Source organism: Ceratotherium simum, chromosome 19 (genome assembly GCF_057802395.1).
Source record: "Ceratotherium simum simum isolate JZ-2026a chromosome 19, ASM5780239v1, whole genome shotgun sequence".
In the NCBI taxonomy this organism is placed as follows: Eukaryota; Metazoa; Chordata; class Mammalia; order Perissodactyla; family Rhinocerotidae; genus Ceratotherium; species Ceratotherium simum.
The window spans coordinates 28,347,493-28,368,990 of record NC_141918.1 but is presented as its reverse complement, the minus strand read 5'-3'; the positions used below and the strand labels follow the sequence as shown (position 1 = coordinate 28,368,990).

The 21,498-nt window shown below is 45.1% G+C and overlaps 1 protein-coding gene across 1 annotated transcript in view; it reads left to right on the top strand.

Annotated features, from left to right (window-relative positions):
- The first annotated feature begins 2,086 nt into the window (after positions 1-2,086).
- PREP (prolyl endopeptidase) overlaps positions 2,087-21,498 on the top strand; it is a 117,114-nt gene continuing 97,702 nt past the window's right edge. The window contains exons 1-2 of the mRNA XM_004422165.3: positions 2,087-2,280; positions 7,719-7,793. Of these exons, the coding sequence (XP_004422222.1) occupies positions 2,236-2,280; positions 7,719-7,793 (120 nt within the window). The 5' untranslated portion in view covers positions 2,087-2,235. The remainder of the gene's footprint in view (positions 2,281-7,718; positions 7,794-21,498) is intronic.

Genomic DNA, 21,498 nt, shown 5'->3' with positions numbered 1-21,498 from the left:
ACAAATTCCTTTCAAGCTGCTGAGATTCCTTTTCCTCATCTGTAAGATGGGCTTTGTTAGGAGGATTAAAGCAGACAACACATACCAAGTATGTGGCAAACGTAGGTAGTATACAATCAGTCTGGCCAATGGGAAGGGAATGGGTGCGATCTTGTCTTCCTTTCCCCTCCACGCCACCCCAGTTGCAGACAATCTATGCTGATAGCCCATTGCCCTGTCTGTGCCACATACAAACCTTGGTTTTCAGGGCCCAGAGGAGCTGGGCACCAGGATAACTGCCTGGAGGGGAACAGAGGATGATACCTGAGGTTTCATTGTCCTTTGGGTACCACGGTTCCCATAATTTCTACCGTAGGTCCCGCTAAAATCAAGCCCTAGGGAAGGTCCTACTAAGGTATGGCCTTGTAGACCATGAAGTATCCCTACTTATGAGGAAGGAGACCATCAGAGTGGTTAAGAATGAGCACTGGCATCAGAGATAACTATTTTTGACATTTTTTTACTATTTGGAAAGTCCTGGGCACAAGTCAGCTCCAGTTTACCTCAACTGTAAAATTGGGACAATATTAGTTCTTATCTCATCAAGGTTAATTAAGATAATTTCCTGGCATATGAGAAGCACTCCATAAGCATTAACTATTATTATTGTGGTTATTATTAGGGGATCTGCTGGGTCAGGTGTTCCTGGGTTGCTCTTAAAGAACCCACCCCCCCAAGTGGCAGAAGCATAGGGCAATGCCTGGAAGCCCTGGGCCCAGATGACAGGCAGGCAAGGCAAGGGGTGGTGACTGAGATCAGGAATGCTGGGCTGCAGAGTGCTATGTCCCCGCGTTTTTCTGCACTATGTTTGGCATCGATAGTGTGAGCTCTCCCAGAACTGAGGATTCTCAGGTTGCCCAAGGAGGGAGTCTGGATACAGATGCAAAACATGATTATCACACATCCCATGGTGAACAGAAACACTGAACTATGGGTGAGGCACAGAATTGTGACCATAGCACAAAAGAAACAGAAGGCATGAGCTTACAATAGTTATCATGCCATTCGGAATTCAGGACGTGAAGGACTTTCTGGTCACACCCATGTCCTCCTCCCAGGACTTTTAAGAAGCCAGGAGTACAAAACACATCAGGCACACACCACAGCTCTGATGATTGCGGCTATAAAGCTTCTTGCTGATGATCCAGAGAGCAAGACCAGAACACATATCATCCCTAGCCCGAGGATGAAGAAATAGAACTATTAAAATTTCATAGGCTTGAGGTCAAGCATCTTGTCTATTGGGAGGATAGTAGATGCTCAATAAACAAACATGTTGGCAGGAAAGGAATAAAGGAAGCGGCAGGCGGAACAAAAGACCCTAGATGATTTCCCACCTCGGTCCCCTCTCAACTGGTAAATCTAAATAAGGGCTCGTCCATCGTCCTACCAACACCTCAACGCACCTCCTTAATCCGGATGCCCAGCCACCCAGTGCCCACCAGCGGTGTTGGAGTGAAGTGTTTCCTTCATGGTCATCAGGATCCATTATTCCTTCCCTTCCAAGTCCAGAGTCGCAGGCCGTGGAAATTAGGCGACTGGAAGCGCTCTGCTCTCAAGGCTGGGCAGGAGAGAGGCTAGGTCCCTCTCGGCCGCCCCAACCCAGCCCGGGAACTGGAAGAGAGGGGAACGATTAATGAGCAAACCCTGCTTTACATTCTCCTTGAGGGAGGCCCCGCGAGCCGGGCAATGGCGAGGCGGACAGCGGAGGGACTGCGGGGACGGCGGGCGGGACGGGGGAGGCGTGTGGACCGGCCGGCGTGACCGGGCGTGTGCCCGGCGCGGTGGCCCGGCCGGCGTGCGTCCATCCAGCGTGTGCCGGCGCGGTGGCCCCGCGGCGCTTCGGCGCGGCTGCGGCGCGCACCGGCGTGGTGGCCCGGGTGCCCGGGCGGCGCTCCTGCAGAGGGAGCTGTGCGCCCGGCCTGGCGCACGCACGGCGCCGCCTGCTCCCTCTTGCTGCCGCCGCCGCCGCTGGGCCCGCCCGCCGGGGAGGGGCTCCCGGTCTCGCCGACAGCTGCTTCCTGCTTCCCGCACGTCCTCGCCGCCGCGCCGGTCGGTCGTGCGAGTCCTGGCCGAGAGCCGCCCGCCGCTGCCGCCGCCGCCGCCCGCGCCCCAACCTCGCCTCGCGGCCAGCCCGGCCCGCTCGCGCCCGCCCCGGAGCCCGCGCCCCCTCGCTGTTCCTGCCCGCTCCCGGCCATGCTGTCCTTCCAGTACCCCGACGTGTACCGCGACGAGACCGCGGTGAGTACCCTGCCCGCGCCCACCCGGCTCCCCGCCGCCTGCAGCCCCTCGGCCCCTGCGGCCCTCCCCTCCCCCTCGGCCTTTGTTTGCGAGAAAGGGGCCGGGGGCGCCGGGCTCCTCTCGAGCCGTGGGGGCCCTGGTGGCCGTCACTGTCCGCCTGCTGGCGGCCGAGCCTGTGGTCAGCCGCCGCTTGGCCGCTTCCTAAAATCAGTGGGGTCAAGGGCAGACCCCCAGGTACGAATGGGCGCCTTAGAGCAGAGGGGAGTCAGAACGTGTCACTGCGTTTTGACTGGAGGAGGCTCTTGCTTAAATATGGTGGTAGGAGAGAGTGTGTGTGTGTGTAGATGATGTAACATTGGAAAGCAAAAGCAAACTTTTTCAACTTCCAATGTTAAAATCCTTAGCGTTGAAGTTCATTCATTCGATTTCAGAACGCGTATTGAGCGCCTTTCCTGCCCCAGGCCGAATGCTGGGCGTTGGGCGCTGGGGATGAGGAGACCAGCCAGAGTAACCGGGAAGGTGGAGCGGTGACCTCGTGCCAGATGGGGAGACCAGCCAGTGCTGATCCAAGTTTTCCTAAAAAGAAAAGGAGTCAATAGGGGCTGAGAGGAGGCCTTAGAAAGGAGAGGGGATGGCCTTTTTCAGAATGAGTTCCAGTTTTGCCTGGTGGAGAGGTTAGCCACCATTTACGTAAGCTGTGGATGAACTCAGGGTAGCTGTCGAGATCCAGTGGATGCAATTCTGGGGAAACACCTTTTTTGTTTAAAAATTAATTTGGCATCTTGAGAACTGGAGTGAGTCCAAATGTTGCGGGCATGATTTTCTTAGGAATAGCCAAATTCCTCAGATTACTTAAAATAGAATCAGAATAAAAATATTTTTGTTTAATACACTTCTAATTTTTTCCTGCTTACTCTGACCCAATTTATGCCAGAAAGTCTGTACTTAAAGCGCATCTCACTTTGAGGTAAAGGGTACTGAGGCTTTAGAGTAAAGATCATATTGTTTTGAATTAAGACTTCCAAGTGGCGCTGGTGCATTCCTGGTTTCTTTGACCAGTGGCCATCTGGTAACCATGTTTTCTCAGTCTGTTCGGTTGCTTGCTTATTAAATTTACTCTAACAGCCCAAGAAGCTCTATTGCTGTGGTTCAAGGGGTTGTTTCCGTTGTGTATGGGAGTAAAGTGATCCTGCTGGGATGGAAAGGAGGACAGACCAAATAAGACCCAAGTGCTAGTTCTGGTCTTGTCACTCACCAGCTGGATGCCCCTTGGCAGATCACTTATCTCTTATAGCCTTCTTTCTCATATATGAAGTATTAGGGCTGGCTTGGCTAACCATAGAGCTTGCTTGCTTCTGCAGTGAGAATATCATTCATTCATTCTTTCTTTCATTCACATGACAGTCCATTCCTGCAGTGTGCCATACTTTAGTCATGGGAAGACATGTGGACATCTCAGTTCAGTTCTTGAGGATCTTTGAGTTTTCAGGATAGATAAAAATATAAGGAACTACCCATTATGTGGTTTGATGAGTTCCGTTTTAGATTTGTTTTATTTTATTTTTAGGAAGAGTTGCTTCTTACTAAGTTTTTCCCTATTCAGGTTATCAAAATCCTGCAGTTCATTTATCTGTGTTTAATAGTTCTTGAAAGGGTTAAGTGAGGATTTTATGAAGACATCAAAAAGATTGTGAACAATTAACTCAAAAGAGTACTATACAGTGGATTTTAATACTCTCCAGTTCCTTCTCAGCAGAACTCATCATAACCCTAAGCCTCAGGGCGGAGGGAATGTAGCTCTGGTCCAGCCTGGACCCCGCTCTGTGGATCCCACAGGGCACTTAGCCCAGACCTGATAGGCTACATGGGTTATCTTTTTCCTGTAACAGAGTCCTGATTACTAAGCCCTGGGCTCAAATTGTAGCCTTGAGGGGCCGGCCCCGAGGCGTACTGGTGAAGTGCGTGCGCTCTGCTGCTGGCGGCCTGGGTTCAGATCCCGGGCGCGCAGGGTTCGAATCCAGGGGCGCACCGACACACCGCTTGTCAGGCCATGCTGTGGCGGCGTCCCGCATAAAGTGGAGGAAGATCGGCCCAGATGTTAGCTCAGGGCCAGTCTTCCTCAGCAAAAAGAGGAGGATTGGCATGGATGTTAGCTCAGGGCTGATCGTCAGCACAAAAAATAAATAAAATAAAATTGTAGCCTTGAATACTAGGAAAAGTTTGTTTCTCTCTAGCAGATGCTCGAGATTGCTGTAGCTCTCTGTGTCTCTCACTTGAGCATCTTTCAGCCACATACTGGGCAGTCTCCTACTGAGCCATGGGGCTGGAGCCTGCAACCGTTTTGGGTGGACTTCTGGCCTAGTGAGCAGAAATTTGGAAACTATGATACTTCCAGTGTAATGCCATTGCCCATCCCCCGAGAGTGTTGCTGTGGGGTTGCAGGCCTGCTACAGGGGTAGAAGAGTGTGTAGGGGGAGAGGAGAACAGGGAGGAGGATGAGATTAATTTCCATCAGGAGCAGGAGAGAATACGTGAATTTAGCCTGGAAGTTGGCCAGCTGGATAAGGTAGAAAGGACATTCCTGGCCATGTGACTAAAATAAAGCCATAGTTATGTAGGGCTGGACGGTCGTGGAATTGCATTTGTTTGTAGGGTGGCAGAGCATTCGTGGGTGGATAAGCTTGGATAGGGGCTGGAAGACAAAAAAAGGGAAGTGTGGCCAGGTTTGATGGGCTCTGCCTGCTGCTGTGGTACGAGTCTGTATCTTAAAGGCAGCAGGCGAGCTGTTGAACAGTACAGGTAAAATATTGAATAGTGACAGTGCCTTATCAGGGCTCTATTTGTAAAGGTTTTTGGGGAGATGAGGAATGGTTTGCAAGCTTAGATCAGTGGGGAGAATCAGATACTTCACAGCCTGAGTTCAGGGGATGTGGCTATGAGACCCCCCCATTTGTAGGGGATGGTCTTGTAAAAGTAAAAGAGGGGGGCAGAGGGGTGCTTGGCTCCTGGGATTGTCTGTGGGGTTGTCCTGAAGAGAATCAGTTTCTTGTCCTGGTTAAAAATGTCTGCTCAATAAGTGACCTCAGTCTGCTTTAGGTGGTAATGCTGGTTCTGGGAAGATGGCCCTGTTTCCTCAGAGGTAAACCCCATTCAGGTGGCAGCATGGTGTAGGGTGCACTGGCTTCTGAGTCAGGGTCCAGCTGTGCACCTGCCAGTTTACACCTGGCCGGGTTCATTAGCAAGAGGTTAAAGCCACAGACTTTGGGGTTGGCTCAAGGTGGGTCACGGTCCTACCGCTTATTAACCATCTGGCCTTTGTTGATTGCTTTAGCTCTCTCCAGCTTCAGCTCCCTCATCAGGAAAATGAGTTAGTAATAACCTCACAGTGAGGACCAGACGAGGTGACGTGGCTGAAATCAAGAGCACAGTGTTTAGCTCACAGTGATCTCTGAGCAAACAGTAAATCCGTGACCTTTACCCTTACCAACCTCCCTGAATTGCATTCTGTAATCTGTAAAATAGGAGTATCACCAGCCCTCTTAGAAGGTCGCTTTAGAACATCGGGCACAGCAATGTGGATATTCAGCAAATGTTTATTGCCTTGGGTCTAGCACTTGGCAACACCTTCACTTAGTCATAAAACTAACATGATTTCCGGTTAATCTTTTCCACTTCCTTATGAAAAGGTACGTTTGTGGATATGTCTGAGTTTTAGTAACATCGTAATTGAGGAACATTTTAAAAGTGCCTGGCCTGTCCCCTCCGAGGAATATTTGGGGAAAAGCTGTTGGAAGATTGTTTTTAGTCCCACCTCTGGTTCTGAACCCAGTATGGCCCTAGGAAGCTTGCCATCTTGTGTCTGCCGTTGCTCCTAAAAATGTTGGATTGGAAGATGCTTTACAACTTTAAATTTTTCTGATTTCTTATTGTCAGAGAAAAGACGGTTGTTATTTTAAGCATAATTTATAACCACTTCAAGGTGTGTAAAATGTAAAAGACTTGGGGATGAGAAGAAAATATAAAGAGCTTTCATTCAGTGGTGACAATCAGCTAAAATTTAGAGGGGCGTCAGGTAAGGATTGAAAATTGGTAATTTTGTGGAGACTCCTCAGGAGAGGTTTTAGTCTGGTATGTATCCCTTGCGCTTGTCAGTCAGTTGTTTAATGAGAACAGTTCCTGAGTGTTCCACCTTAACTGCCCATTCTTCCAGGTGGGCATTCCCCCAGGTGTTCTGTCACCTGGCACCAGATGAGGACAGATGCAGACCCTGTGTGGACAGCCTGGGGTTTTAGGCACGGGGAGTTTCTTCTCCATTGGCCAGCAGTAGAAACAACATTCAAGTTTTCCTTTTCCAGGAGAGTGTTTGCTTTCCTTAGGGACTAGCCCTTGCCTTCTTGTGTTATAGAACAAAGCAAGAAGGAGACAGATTAAAAATTCACCTGAAATACAGGTGGTCTTCCTGACGACCTCATACCAGAGGCCTTAACCAGAATGTTTGAGTTGTTCAGAGAGCCTTGGCTGGAAAGACATTGTCATTGTGGTTTCAATTAATTAGATTAATCATGATAATATGAAATGGAGGGATTTTGTAACAATCTTTTTACCTTTGGAAAATTTCTTTAGACATACTCACCTGGGGAGCCATGACTCCTAATTGCTTTTCCAGGCTTGGTCAGTCTCTGAGGCCAGGAATTTGGGCATTTCAGAAGGTACCAGTGGTTCTGATGATCAGCCCAGCCAGGCCCTGCTTTATACTAGCAATATTATTTCCTCAAATATCAGGATAGTCTGAATGCGTGACGCCTTTGTGCTTCCTTTTATAAACCATGAAAGAAAGCATTTTGTAATACACGAAAAGGAAGAAAGGCTTCAGTTTCAGAAATGTTCTTTAATTGCGTTCGTCAGCCTTTTCAGCCGATGGTAGGTAGAATCATACTACACGTTAGTAACTTGCTTTTTGGCAGTTTAGATTTAAAGGCAAAACTGATCGTATTATATATTATAGGGAGATTTTCTAACCATTAATAAGCTTACCAAGAACAGGAAAATGAGCATGTGTATGGTGGTTCCCTCAGAAAAGTGCCCTTGTCGCATCCCTCTGCATTGTGTAGCTCTGTGCTTTGCCACTGACAACACATTTTCAAGTTTCTTTAGCACAGCGGCAGCCCTTTGTTTTGTGTTGTACAGACAGAGCTGTTTCCTATTCTGACCTTTCATCTTTCCTCCTTCTCCAGCTAAAACATTCTTTTCATGAAGGGTGGCTAGACACCTTTGAGAACCTGCCAACTTTGGTTCATGTGGTAATTTGGGCAGACACGTTGCCAGTGAGCCAATTGGGGTATTTTTGTACCTTTCCCATTTCTCCATCACAATCAGAAAGTACTTATTTAATTGGGGTTAGACACTAATTATCTAACACCACATTTTGTCTTTTGCAGGTACAGGATTATCATGGGCATAAAATCTGTGACCCTTATGCATGGCTTGAAGACCCAGACAGCGAGCAGACAAAGGTAATTGGTGCTTATAATTAAAGACAAGGCAGCCCTCGTAGCCAGCACCAAACCCTAGACGTCAGGAACTGTGGCTTTTCCTTCCTGGTACCTTCCTGTGTTTCCTGCCCTGGACTGGTGAATGGATCTGTTGGCACTACCACTTTTTGTTAAATGATTCGTGGGTAAAAGATGAGAGCATTTTTAGTCCCAGAGAAGATCAAGTAACTGTTTTGAATAATATTTATGGTTTATAGTGAGACTGATGAACCAGCTATTTGGAATGAAAATATTAGAAAGAAAGAAAACTTGTTTTTTTTACCAAAGAATAATGAAAACCTAGAGAAAAATAATATGACAGAAAAAATTTCCTGATATGTTTTTTCCAAAGGAAAGAAAATCTTATATATTGTACAAATATCAGGTCTTGAAAACTGAATGGTGGTTTTGGATTACTTATTGATTTTAATGCAATAACAATAAGACAAAAACTAAATTGTAAATATAAGAACATTCTTATATTTTACAGAAATAAAGACATGGAGGAGAGAATTTTCTGCCCTGTCTAAAAACGTAAATTTTTCCTACTTTTTTGGAGAAATTTTTTTAGTATTTTGAGCTGAAGTCTCATTTCATTAATAAAGCTGCCCCTAAGTGCTATGTCCTATGGATATTTCTTCCTCCTTGGAGTGCCCAGGACTTGTCATTTGGGACTCATCATTTATATACACTGTATATGGTTAATTAAATTTGCTTGGGTAAGGGAGTAGTGTTTCTCCAATCTACCTCAAGTTCCTTGACTCTATTTATAATGGTATTTACATATTACTTAGTACATAAGTATATGTGTATCATTTTTAATATGCTTACCATTCCAGAAGTCTATTTGAGCTTTTTTAGACTCCCAGAGTACATTTCCCATTTAAAAAATGTTAAATGCACTCTGGGTGGTTTTCCAGCTCAGCCTCCAAAAGCCTGTGTCTTAGCTCGTCTTATGTCTCATGGTCCCTTGCCACCACGTATACCAGCGTTCTCTGGAGAACTGAACTCAGATTTCCAAGACAGTTCAGATTTGCCAGGAAAGCATTCCCTCCTGATGTGGCCCTGGCCAGTGGGATTAGGATTCTCTCCTTGCCCATCCCCACTCCCCACACACACACTCCCTGGTCAGTGGTGTTGCAGAATCCACCACCTTCATATCCTGGAAAGAGCTTGACAAGGAAAGGAGTGGGTGAAGGGCCCAGCCGGGCACAATGATCTATGGAAGAGGAGAAAGTCGAGGCAAGGAGAGCTTGGTCCTGCTTGGGTATATCCCACGTTGTCTCTTTCTTCTGCTTTCGTTCCCACGAGCTGGCTCGCCTGCTCTCCTTTCTACGACCCTCCGCTGTTCCTGGTGGCTAGCATTTCTCTCTTCTGCCCAGTGCAGAAGCTCTTTCAACTTCTTCCCTATCCTTTGTCCTTAAAGTAAGCGTACCACCATTTTGAGATTTTCTAATGGTTTTTACTTCTATCTGTAATCCTACATTCTCTCCCATTCCTAATTCCGTTCAAGAAAGGCAGAGTTCTCATGGGTGAGCATAATTGGTATTTGGGTTTTCATTTTTCTTTCATGAAGCACCTGGGTTATAGAGGTGGATGGGTAGCAATTCCCAAGTGAGAGACAGATGGGTATCTTTAGGAGCAGGCAAAGCCTCTAGCTCTACAGGTGAGGCTGGGAGGACCAGGGAGCAGGTTTGGGTCTCCTCCTGACCTTGACTCTGCCACAGACGACCTTGATCATCCAGCATTGGGCTGAGCTGAGACAGGGGTTGAGCCTGGGAGTGGAGAGGCACAGGCAGCTACGTAACCTGTAATGAATGGAAAGCACCAGGGAAGGGAATGAATTTCTTTTGCATCTCTTGGGAAATTGTCCCAAGGACTCTGTCTATGATGGTTGTTTTGTCTGAAGTATTGGGTACAGCCTGGATTTCTTCACCTTTGATGGTGATTATCTGAGTGTTTCAGCAATGTCACAATGACCCAGTCTTTGTTTACATGTTAATGAATGCACACTTTGCTGTTCCTTAATTGATAATGGCTGGTCCCGTGCATGACAAGCCACTTATTAGTGGATGAAACTTTGCTAATTAGTGATCTTACAGTCAGCATATGAGAGAAGCTAATGACATTGGCGTATACACTGTTATTTTCGTAGTATATACTTATTGTATGCTTACTGTATGCCAGGCACTTTACTGGTAGCTTTGCATTCCTTATCTCATTTAATTTGCAAACTCTGAAATAGATCTTTTTATTTTCCCCTTTTTACAGATGAAGAAATTCAGATACTGAGTGGTTAAGTAACATGTCTGAAGTCACTCAGCCAGTAGGTATGGAGATAGGAGTGGAACCCAGGTAGCTCAGGAGGTTATCAACATCACATTAAAAAAATAATAAAAGAAAAAAAGACGCTGGGTGTAATAGGTTTGGGAATGCAAGCTATAGGAATATATTCATGTCTGTGCTTGCTGTGTGACTTTGCAGGTCCCCATGCGTGGACCCTGGGCTGGCCCCCTACTCCCACGCTAACCTTCAGTCAGCATATGTCAGGTGTCAGAGGGGCTGTGCAGCTTATGTCTTCCCTCTGCATCCTCCATACACACCTTTCTCGCTCTTCTCCAAACAGGCTTGTTATTAACAAGGGCTAGTATCTCATCTGGGATTTGATGAGTTAGATTTTGGTCTCAGACTGAAAAGGCAGGGTGTATTTTTCTAATGAGCAGAAGAACAGCACAAACATTTTCTATGCATTTACACAAAAGCGTATTAGTCATACATAGCTTGGTATAAAGAGGAGAATCTTCACATAGCCTCCAAAACAAAGAAAAAGCTGCTTGTTACCTTTTCAATAAAACTAGTCAGGAAGTGAGAAACATTTGTAGCTCTTTTATACTAAGATCTGAAATACTATCAGTAGGTCTTTGATTTAATCTCGTATTTAATACAGGTAATCTATTTCTGATGGTGCCTGGCATTTAAGGCTTTATCCTTTATAAAAGAATATCAGAGCAGACTTATGACTTAGAAAATTCTCAAAAACAAGAGTTGGGGGGAGTTGAATCTGGATGAATCTTTTCAAGTTGTCAAGGCCCGTATAATCCTATTTTATAGCAAATGTTCCAGACGGTAGAGGATCCTACACACCTCAATTGATTCTTTGAGGTAAATCCAACCTTGATATGAAAACTCAACAGAGATACTTTGTAAAGAGGGAACAGTAGACCAGCGCTGCCTGGTAGACATACAACGTAAGCCGTGTATATAATTCAAATTTTTCTAGTAGCCACATTAAAAAAGTAAAAAGAAACAGGTAGAATTAATTGTAATAATATATTTTATTTGATCTAGTATACTGAAAATATTAACATCGCAACATATGATCGATATCAAATATTAAGATATTTTATGTCCTTTTTTTTGTGTGTGTGAGGAAGAGCAGCCCTGAGCTAACACCTGTTGCCAATTCTCCTCTTTTTGCTGAGGAAGATTGGCCCTGGGCTAACACCTGTGCCCATCATCCTCTACTTTATATGGGACGCCGCCACAGCATGGCTTGACAAGCGGTGCATCGGTCCCCGCCCAGGATCCGAACCTGCGAACCCCGGGCCGCCAAAGCGGAGCACACGCACTTAACCGCTACCCCACCAGGCCGGCCCCTCTCATTTTCAAACTAAGTTTTGAAAATCCAATGTGTATTTTATACTTACAGCACATATCAGTTCAGACCAGCCACATTTCAGGCACTCAGTGGCCACTTGTGGCTAGTGGCTACCATATTGGACGTGAAGATATGGGCCAACCTTTCTTGTGAATGTAGATGTGAGGAATATAAATAAAAGTTAGTAAATGAAAAAAGCAGAATTTGTCACAAGAATTCAAGAACAGTTTAATATTAATAAATTAATAAACTAAACCTTTATAATTATCCTATTTAATATTTAAAAGAAATTAAAGAAAATCCAAAACTAAAAGTAGAAATAACAATGCTTTAGTAAAATAACAAATATCACTCAAAACAACCTACACACTAGGCTAGAATGTCTCTATCACTACTATTTGTATATGTTTGCAAAGCTTTGACCAGAGCAATAAAACATGAACTAAAATTTATAGAAGATAAAGTAAAACTATCATTAATTGTAGATTATGTAATTATGTAGCTAGAAAACCTACGGAAACAACTGAAAACTTACTAGAATTAATGAGCTCAAGGGCCGGATGGTGGCGCAGGCGGTTAAGCGGGCGCGCCCTGCTGCAGCGGCCGAGGTTCGCAGGTTCGGATCCTAGGCGCGCACTGACGCACCGCTTGGTAAGCCATGCTGTGGCTGCGTCCCATATAAAGTAGAGGAAGATGGGCACGGATGTTAGCTCAGGGCCACTCTTCCTCAAGAAAAAGGGGGAGGATTGGCGTTGGATGTTAGCTCAGGGCTAGTCCTCCTCAAAAAAAGAAAAAAGAAAGAAAGAAAAATGAGCTCAAGAAAGTGAGTATATACAAAATAAATATAAAATCAGTAGCACGCGTGTATACCATCAGTGATGAAAAATTAACCCATCTGATAGCAGCAACAAAAAGCAAGTACTTGAGAATGAAGAAGAGATTTCAAGCCTACTGGAGAGTAATAATGTCACTTCAGAAACATGGAGGTCTAGGGCCGGCCCCATGGCTTAGTGGTTAAGTGCCTACGCTCTGCTGCTGGCGGCCCGGGTTCGGATCCCGGGCGTGCACCGACGCGCTGCTTCTCCGGCCATGCTGAGGCCGCGTCCCACATACAGCAACTAGAAGGATGTGCAGCTATGACATACAACTATCTACTGGTGCTTTGGGGGAAAATAAATAAATAAATATTTAAAAAAAAAAAAAGAAACATGGAGGTCTAGAAAAGGTCCATTCAGGGGCATTATTTATAATAGTGGAAAACTGGAAATAATCTCCATTTCCAACAATAGTGTAGTGTTTAAGCAGAATATGGTGAGTCTGTTTGGTGAAATAGTCTATGCATCTATTAAAATTTGGGGCTATGAAGATTGCTTACTAACATGAAAGAGTGCTTATGGTAGGATATTAAGTGGGAGAAAGATGCAAGACTGCAGTGCTCCAAATGATCGCAACTTTAAAAACTACCTTTGTAAAACGATTCTAGGACAATATTTTTGGAAATACAAAGTAAACAACAAAAATAAGATAAAGGGAGGGGGTCAGCCCGGTGGCATAGTGGTTAAGTTCCTGCACTCCACTTCTGGCAGCCCGGGGTTTGCAGGATCGGATCCTGGGCATGGACCTACGCACTGCTCATCGAGCCATGCTGTGACGACGTTCCACATAAAGTAGAGGAATTTGAGCACGGATGTTAGCCCAGGGCCAATATTCCTCAGCAAAAGAGAGGAGGATTGGCAACAGGTGTTAGCTCAGGGCTACTCTTCCTCACAAAAATAAATAAATAAATAAGATAAAGGGAAAGCTCTGGGTTAAAAAGCACTTTAGATTTCTACCGAGTGTGATATAGTCTTAGAATGTCTGACCCGTAGTGACATCTCGCTGGTGTAAGTGGGGCACCAGGATAACCTTGGAAGATTTCAGCATGAGGAGCCAGAGAGAGAGGTTTGCAGTCATTAAAAACAATTTGAAGTCTAGATAGGCGGGTCCCAACAGGCAGTTAGCCCACACTTCCCATTCCACAGGCATTTCCAGCTTGTCCTTTGCAGATCGTAGGAGGAAGTTTGTAGCAGTCTTGTTGCCCCTTGATATTTTGACACTGAGATAACGTGAGCCTCCAGTCTACTAATAACAAGACTCTGCCCCTATCCTTTACCCGCTGACATTAACATGCATGTGGTTGACTTCCTAACCTTTAACTTCCTAAATTTCCCTCTAGTTTCCCGTCGCAAACAAGCAAGTGAACCCCAAACCCCACACTCTGCCTTAGCTTTTTCAACCTCTTTCTTCCTCTCCAGCGGTCTCCTGGCCTCTTCAGGTGTGCCCTGTTCGGATCTTATCATGGGCCATCTCTCCCTCTTCCGCTGCCTGTCCATACCCTGCATGCCCCTTGATGTAGCTGAAATCCCCCCTTCCTTTCTCACCCCTCCCAATAACATCTCCCATCAATATAAACCGTTCTCGTCATGATCAGCAGTGGCCCAGTTGCCAAATCCAGTTTAAAAAGTCACCCTGTGTTCTTCACCGCACACATGGACCACACGTCTGGGGGAATTGTAGTGACTTTCCTGTATACTGGCCAGGGGACTGCTCTGCCCCCTCCACCCCACATTGACTCTCAGGCCCTGGGAGTTTGCTGACTGCTTTCATCGCTGAGGCAGCAGTCTCGCTCTCAGGTCACTGTGAGAGTCCTAAATGAGGATTTGCTTTTCCTGGCCTCTCTGTCCACTGTGGTGCAGTCAGTCCACACCACACTTCCTGGTAGTCACCAGGTTTTGCAGCCCCAAGGTCCAGAGAGAATCAATGTCCTTGTAATCTCTTGAGGAGTCTTCTCATTTTACTTTGATTTATTGTGGCTTCAGCCTCTTAGTTGAATATTCCAGAAGTTGTTACTGAGTTACTGAAGGAGTGATACACAGAGAAAGGAAGAATTTACACCTTTCCAAGGATAGCTGCCTTGATTGTAACTAACTGTCAAGTCTGGCTCTCACGGATACTCCACTCCCCCCCCCCAGGCCCCGGGGCTTTGAGACACAAGGTAACCAAATGTAGGCTATCAGCCTCATGTATCCAATGACTTAATTTTTTTTCTCTCCCTGAGCTCTGCCCTGGGCAAAATGAAAGTCACAACAACTCCATGTCCTTTGTGGGTCATGAGAGGAGAACTGAACAGGAACCAGCAAAAGCAAAACAAAACATTTGTTTTTGTTTATGTTCATTCCTTCTAAAACAATGAAATAAAGTTACCATTTGTTTCAGAGAGGATGAAAGGAATATGCAGCATAGATCTTCTTTCCTAGGACAGTATTCGCTCTCCCTTTCCCTTGCCATTCTCCCCTTTGGCTGAATAGTTAGATGTTCTGCCTGCTGACAAGAGGCAAGGAAAAGTAGAGAGAAGGGAAGTCCTTCAGCCTAGCTGAGTAAGAAACCTGGAAACATCACCTTTCTCTTCCCCTGTCCCCTCACTGTTTCCTTCCTTGGCAGGATCAGAAGATCCTTCTGATCTTCTCTAGGATATTTCAATAGCTTAGGATTTCTGGGTAGGGATTTTAATGTCACAGAGGTCAGTGGAGAGTCGAGTTCAGGGAGGTAAACACCTGTTTTCCCTGTTATCCTTCCTGTCTATCCTGAAATCTGTTTTTTTGCTTGCTTTTGTTTTTGTTTTTTAAGGTTAATCCTAAAAGTGTTGCGCTAGGAGTTTCTCCTCTGTTCTGGTATCAGTCTGGCCTACATCTTCCTGGACAGGTTGCTTTCCCTAGCGTGGAACAGAGCGATGTGTGGAAGAACTAGTGGGGAGCCAGGCGAGCAGAGGTTCATTTGTCCAGCTGCATTTCCACATCAGGCCGCTGCTCTGTCAGGCTGAAGAGCCAACAGAGTGGAAGCTTGCTCTCGTGACTTCCAGTACCATGAAGGACTGGTTCAATGTCCCTAAGCCAAAAGACAGCAGATAAAGCTTACTGTGGGAGCCGAGGAATACTGGAATTAATTAAAGGTATACGAGACTGGTTTTGGTTTATAGTGTTCTTTGAAGACTTTAGGACAAACTGTGAACATCCCCTTTGTGGATAGTTCCCTCATCCCCTGAGCTTGCCGGCATTTCTGATGTTATTCTGTGGGAGGCTGTGTGGAGGAACAGAATATTTGCCAGATGGGACTAGAAGTCAGAACACACAAGTCGTAGCCCTCGGTCTTCCATTTTCTGTTCTATGAACATAGCAAGTAACCTAACCTGGGATTTATTTTCTTCATCTATAAAATAAGTATAATCATGCTGAATTCATCTAGCTCCAAGGTTTTAGTGATGCTCAACTGAGGAAATGCTTGTAAAAATTCATTTTCCACCCACAGCAAAACTCTGTATAAAGATGGTGCAGCTTGGACACGCTGCTTTTATTTTCACCCACAAAACTGAGCAGAATTTTTTTTTTTCTGGAATTCCAGGTTTTTAATAAAAAGACACATTCCAAGCATCAATTCCCCCCCCCCCCCGCCCCGCAATGGAACTGTGACTTCTAAGTGTGGTTGCGTTGCTCTAGTGTGCGATAATTAAACTAGGCCAAAGATTACCTTAAAGCTCTTTGGTAGGGCCCTTTTTAATGGTGGCTTATGAACCTACCTGCTGGCCTGTGAAATGCCCTTCCAACCATTCATTAACGTTTCATGTTAGGACCTGGATTGAGAATTACTACTGTGTCATCCCTTGTCTAGTGTAAACAGGAAATGCTTAGGTAAATATATTACCACATATTATTGCAATCTCCACGAGTTCTAAGGTCTTAGATGTCTCACCACCTCCTGTGGAGATGTTTAGCCTTATTATAGTTTGTCAACATCTCATCAACCCACAAGTGAAATATGTATTTAGAGAACAACTTCCTTTTGATCTCTAGATGGGATAATCGTCAAAAGTATGAAGCTGTTGCTGGTACGGGGCCATCTTCTTTTTCTAAACACTGCTGTGTCTTTTCTTTTTCTAGTTTCTTTCTCTTGTTTTCTGCAACAAGGTTTTCGATGCAAGCAGCAGAGACTGATTCTGCCCAAGTCAGGCAAATAGGGAATTTATGGCAAGGATAGGAGGAATTGCCACTTTTCACTCAGCACTGCTAATGGCGTCAGTGCTCTCCAGTCATTCCACCTCCGTCACTTGTTCAAGTGACTGCATCCCAGGAGAGGGAGTTTTGATCGGCCAAACTCCAGACATGTGCTCACCCCTTGGCTATATTGCTGGCAATGAGAAAAGATTTGATAGAAGCCCCAGGGACCCTCTTTGGCTTCTGTCGCAGCAGGACAGCTATCTGGAGTTACCATCCTGCTAAAAAGGGAGGACACAGAGGAGGAGAATGGATGCTGGCTACACCAAATGCCACAGTCCACTGGTTTCATTCTCTCTTCCTTCTCTGTATGTGCTCGTTCCCTGCCTTTCCTCTCCTGCCCTGAGTTTACCTGTGTGTCCACTGTGCCAAGCATTAGGTGAAATTGAAGGGGAGGAAAGGATATACCGTCATAGCAAGACAGATGTGGCCCATGCCAGCGTGGAATCATGTTCTAGCCGGGGAGGACCAGAGATTGGAGATCGTGCGCCACTTAACCTTTGAGGGGCTGGAGGTCAGTGCTGTAGGGAGGCTGAGCCATGGTGTTGTGTGGAGGCTAGGACTCCAGCCTCCTTTGTTCACTATCAGGGAAAGCTCCATTTTGGAAAAGTAGACCCTATACTGTTGATGAAATACTTCAAATGCTTGTGTACATTTAACATTGGTTTTTTCCCTGGAGGCGGTTACTCAGATTTGGTTTCAATCATCTACGGTTGCTCTATGAGAAATGCTGGTATCAGATGTGGTATCGTTGGGAAAATAGTTGTTAAAGAGCTAAGATAGCTCAGACTTCTCCCAGCACCCTTCCCACCACCCCACCCCCCCCACTGCCGCCGTACTTAGGTATCTAAAATCCATTCATCACCCCATTCTGCCACGTCCAGAGGAGAAAGTACTCAGTCATAGTAGTCACCCGGGCACTTGTTAAAAATCCAAATGTCCAAGCTCTACTTCTGGAGCATCTGATTTCAGTAGAAAGCTCTGTTTCCCAAACACCTCACTAGATAATTCTTAAGATCCAGAAAGCTTGGGAAAACCCTAGAGAATGCTTAGACATGATTAGAGAACAGTAATAACTCCTTTGATTTATATGGGGCCCACTTGCCAGGACCTGAAGTCCTAGTAGATACCTCACTGTTGTTTATAGCATCTTTGTAAATTAGAGGGACAGTGTTTGCGGTTCTTATTTTTCTCATGGTGGGGAAACCAAGGCATGTGTCATAATAAAGACTCTGGGACTCTTTATAATATTGCAGGGCGCTCTGATCATTTGAATCATCTCTCTGTTTAATCATACGCATGATACTCTGGAGCTACAGTTCTCCCTCCAGAAAATCTCATACCTTTCTCCTTGTTTTTATCCCTGTTGACACTGCCCTCGTTCAGGCATGCATTGCCACTGAGCTAGACATTCAGTAGCTTCCTAAGTTGTCTCCCTTCTTCCAGAATTTTCTTTCTACCCCGTTCCCCCCAGCAACTAATGAGAACCCTTAGAGATCTTGGAACCTGTTTATTCATGGAAAGGCAATAGCGTATGGTCATTTAATGAGCAGCTTTAGAAGGTAGAAAGACAGTTTTGAATCTTAACTCCACAATTTTACCAGTTGTGTGACAGTGTTCTTGTTTTTTTACCTCTCCAAGCTTCAATTTTCTGATTTATAATTTGGAAAATACTGTGTATGACTGTGGTGAAAGTTAAGTGATAGTGTTTTTGAATCATGCAGCAAAGTGGTAGACACAAGTAAGTGCTTAGTAGATGCTGCCATTGCATTTACTATTGAACAGTTTAAATAGCATGGAAATTATCTGCCTGATAATTTGAAAGACCTCATCTTTAGAGCTATCTGAGACAAATTCTTTTATTGCAATTAATTCTTGGGCTCTTTTCCTCCACTTTCTTTCATGGTTATTGTTGTGTTTAGATCTTCTTTCTTTTTGGAACAATTTTAGTCATTTGTATGTCCTAGAAAATGGTCTGTATCATTGGGATTTTAAAATTTACTAGCATGATGTTATGTGTAATATTTCTTTTTTTTTTTTCCCTTTTTCTCCCCAAAACCCCAGTAGATAGTTGTATGTCATAGTTGCACATCCTTCTAGTTGCTGCATGTAGGAGGTGGCCTTAGCATAGCCGGACAAGCGGTGGGTAGGTGCACGCCTGGGATCCCAACCCGGGCCGCCAGCAGCGGAGCGCACGCACTTAACCGCTAAGCCACGGGGCCGGCCCTTGTAATATTTCATATAATGACTTTACCCTCTCTGTGTGTGATTCTATTTCTTTATCATTTCTACTTTTGACTGTCTGTAACCTCTCTCCCCTTTCTTTGATTACTTTAGCCAGAAGTTTTGTTGAATGTGCGTTTTCTTCTTTTTTTAAAAAGCAGTGGTTCTAGGACTTATAAGTTATACTCTTTTAATTTTCTAGTTCATTAATTTATTTTTATTTTCTTTTGTTACTTTAAAACTTTTTGATTTGAGTGTTTAATTTCCCTCTTTCTCATTTACTGATAAGACACCTTTAGCATAGACATCTTTTTCAGCCTTCCCCAGCCAGCACTTGGGCAAGATTCTTCCAGGCTGCTCATATATCCCCAAATCTCATAAAATGATATAACTTCTGTCTTCCAGTGTTCGTTTTTGTCCCTGAAAAAGGATTCTGATTGCTTTGCGTGGTTCACAACTACTTCATTGACTGTGGCCTGTAGATAAGAATTAATGGAAAGACTCTTCTTATGAAGATGAACAGCATTTACTTATACAAAGAATGTAGAAAGGAGTTGGCATATTTAGAATACAGACCAAGGTATTAGTAACATTATCTGTGACAGGTGGTGGTGCCAGCTACTGGTACCCAGAAGTGATAAAATCCGATTTGAGAGAGAGGGTAAACCCCAAACTTCCCAAAGGCGTAACTGTCACTTTCCAGACCCAGCCTTTTTATTTGGATACAGAGCACCTCACCTGGGCCAGATGTACCTCATCAGTCACAGAGTGGTCACTGTCCTTCAGTACATGGCACACTCAGCCACCAGCACTGTCTCCCGAGCGTGTTCCAGGTACACTTCTGAATTCAGTGCTGTGGGACTAGATCAGGTCAGCTGCCCTGATGTGTGTGTAGGAGTCATGATAACAAGCCTTTAGGCCAGCCACGAGCCTCACCCTGCATGGATATCCTCCCGGGCCCTGGGTCAATCCTGGATCTAAGGGAGGGGTGTTCTGCTGGCTGGCAGAGGTCACACACCCCTCCCCCCCCCACTATGAGTGGGACTTCCTAAAGGTACCAGAAAGAAACAGGTGTCAACTCCAAATGTTTTTACCACATCCCATGAACTTTAATTCTTAATAGTCTTTTCTTATTTTCTAGATATTCTTGTTGTAATTTGGATTCTCTCGTTAATACAAAAATTATTTGAGAGAGGATGCATATGTGTTTAACTTCTTCATGATCAATTTTTTAGTTAGGTTTGGATTTGAGGTGCAGATTACCTCTATCCTTGCCAGGTGTCTGGTCAGCAGTGTGTACACCAAAGAACTGAGCCAAATGGGGCTAAAGTTTCTGGTTTGAATGGGCTCCCTGGTAATGACTAGATTTGAGAACAAGCCTTGAATCTAAGGTCGAAATGAGGGTTTCTGCTTCCTTCCCCCTTGATTGACCGTAACCAGCCTCAGTGAGGAGGGTGATTGATTTACCCATACGAGGACAGACAGAGAAGGTGGAAAGAGACCTGGCTGGGCTTCTGGAAGGCCCTACCTGGTCTGTTAATCATGTGCAGCTGGAAGCTCACTGGGAGCCTTCCTTACCTGAGAGTAGATGGTCTCAGAAGAAATGGACCCACCTTGGGTTTTAATATTAAAAGACAAGCTGAATGGATTTCGGGCTCTCATCGATTTTATTCCTTATTTCTCCTCCTTGGTGGTGAGCCTTAGGGGGTTTGTGGGGCTGGGAAGAGAGAGGCACCGCACTTAGTTGAGGTTAATGGCATTGTGGTCACAATGCTTCTTGAGCTTTAAAGTTTCCTTTGTTGGCTGATGTACTGCTAATTTTTGTGAATGTTCAGAGAGTACTGGAACATAAGCAGCACCCATCTCTTTTTTTGGTATATATTCCTCATATTAGTCTTGTAAAGTACATTATTCCATTCCTTTATAGTCTCAGTTTCTAGACATGTTTCCTGAAACTGCTGCATCTAATTTTCTGTTTGGCATGACCTGCCTCCAGTTTTCCATGTGTCTGTCCAGCCCTGTGGCCCTGGGTCCTGCAGCCTCAGGGATGAGCTTTGCCACTTCTTGGCTTCTTTTTCATGGGGGTCTTCCTGCGCTTGGAGAACCATTTCTGAATCCTGCTAAACTCCCAGCAGAGACAGAGGATCCAAGTGTGCTTCCCCCTCTGGCCTCCAGGATCTGCTCAGCCCTTCGCGTGTGGCTGGGATCGTGATTTTCTGCCAGGCTGCGCTGTGACGCCAAGCACTTTCTCCAGAAGCCCCTGATAGTTGCTTTAACAAGGTCATCCATGTATATATATTTACACACACACACACACACACGTACGCACACACACATATCATTTGCAGCAGAAACTCCTCAGAGTTTGTGGGATGTAGATAGCACCATTCTTAGTCTTTGTTGGTATTTGGGAAGAGTGGAGGTTGATACCTGTGCCAAGTGGGTCTCCTACCTGGAAGTCCCTCCTGGTCATCATACTGCCTGCATGCCCCACTCCCCCCAGCCCTCTGCCCTATCCTGGAAGTAGTTTCCCCTTCATTTGTTCTCCTGTAGTACTTTTCTTCATCCTTTTTCATCTCTTTTATCCCATGTTATATAATCGTAGCTTTTTTGTCTATCTATTTAGTGAGTAACTGTATGAATCATTTTTATTCATATATGTAAGAATTGTACTTGTAAGAGGACTTGAGGTATTTTGTGGATTAAAATATAGTACATG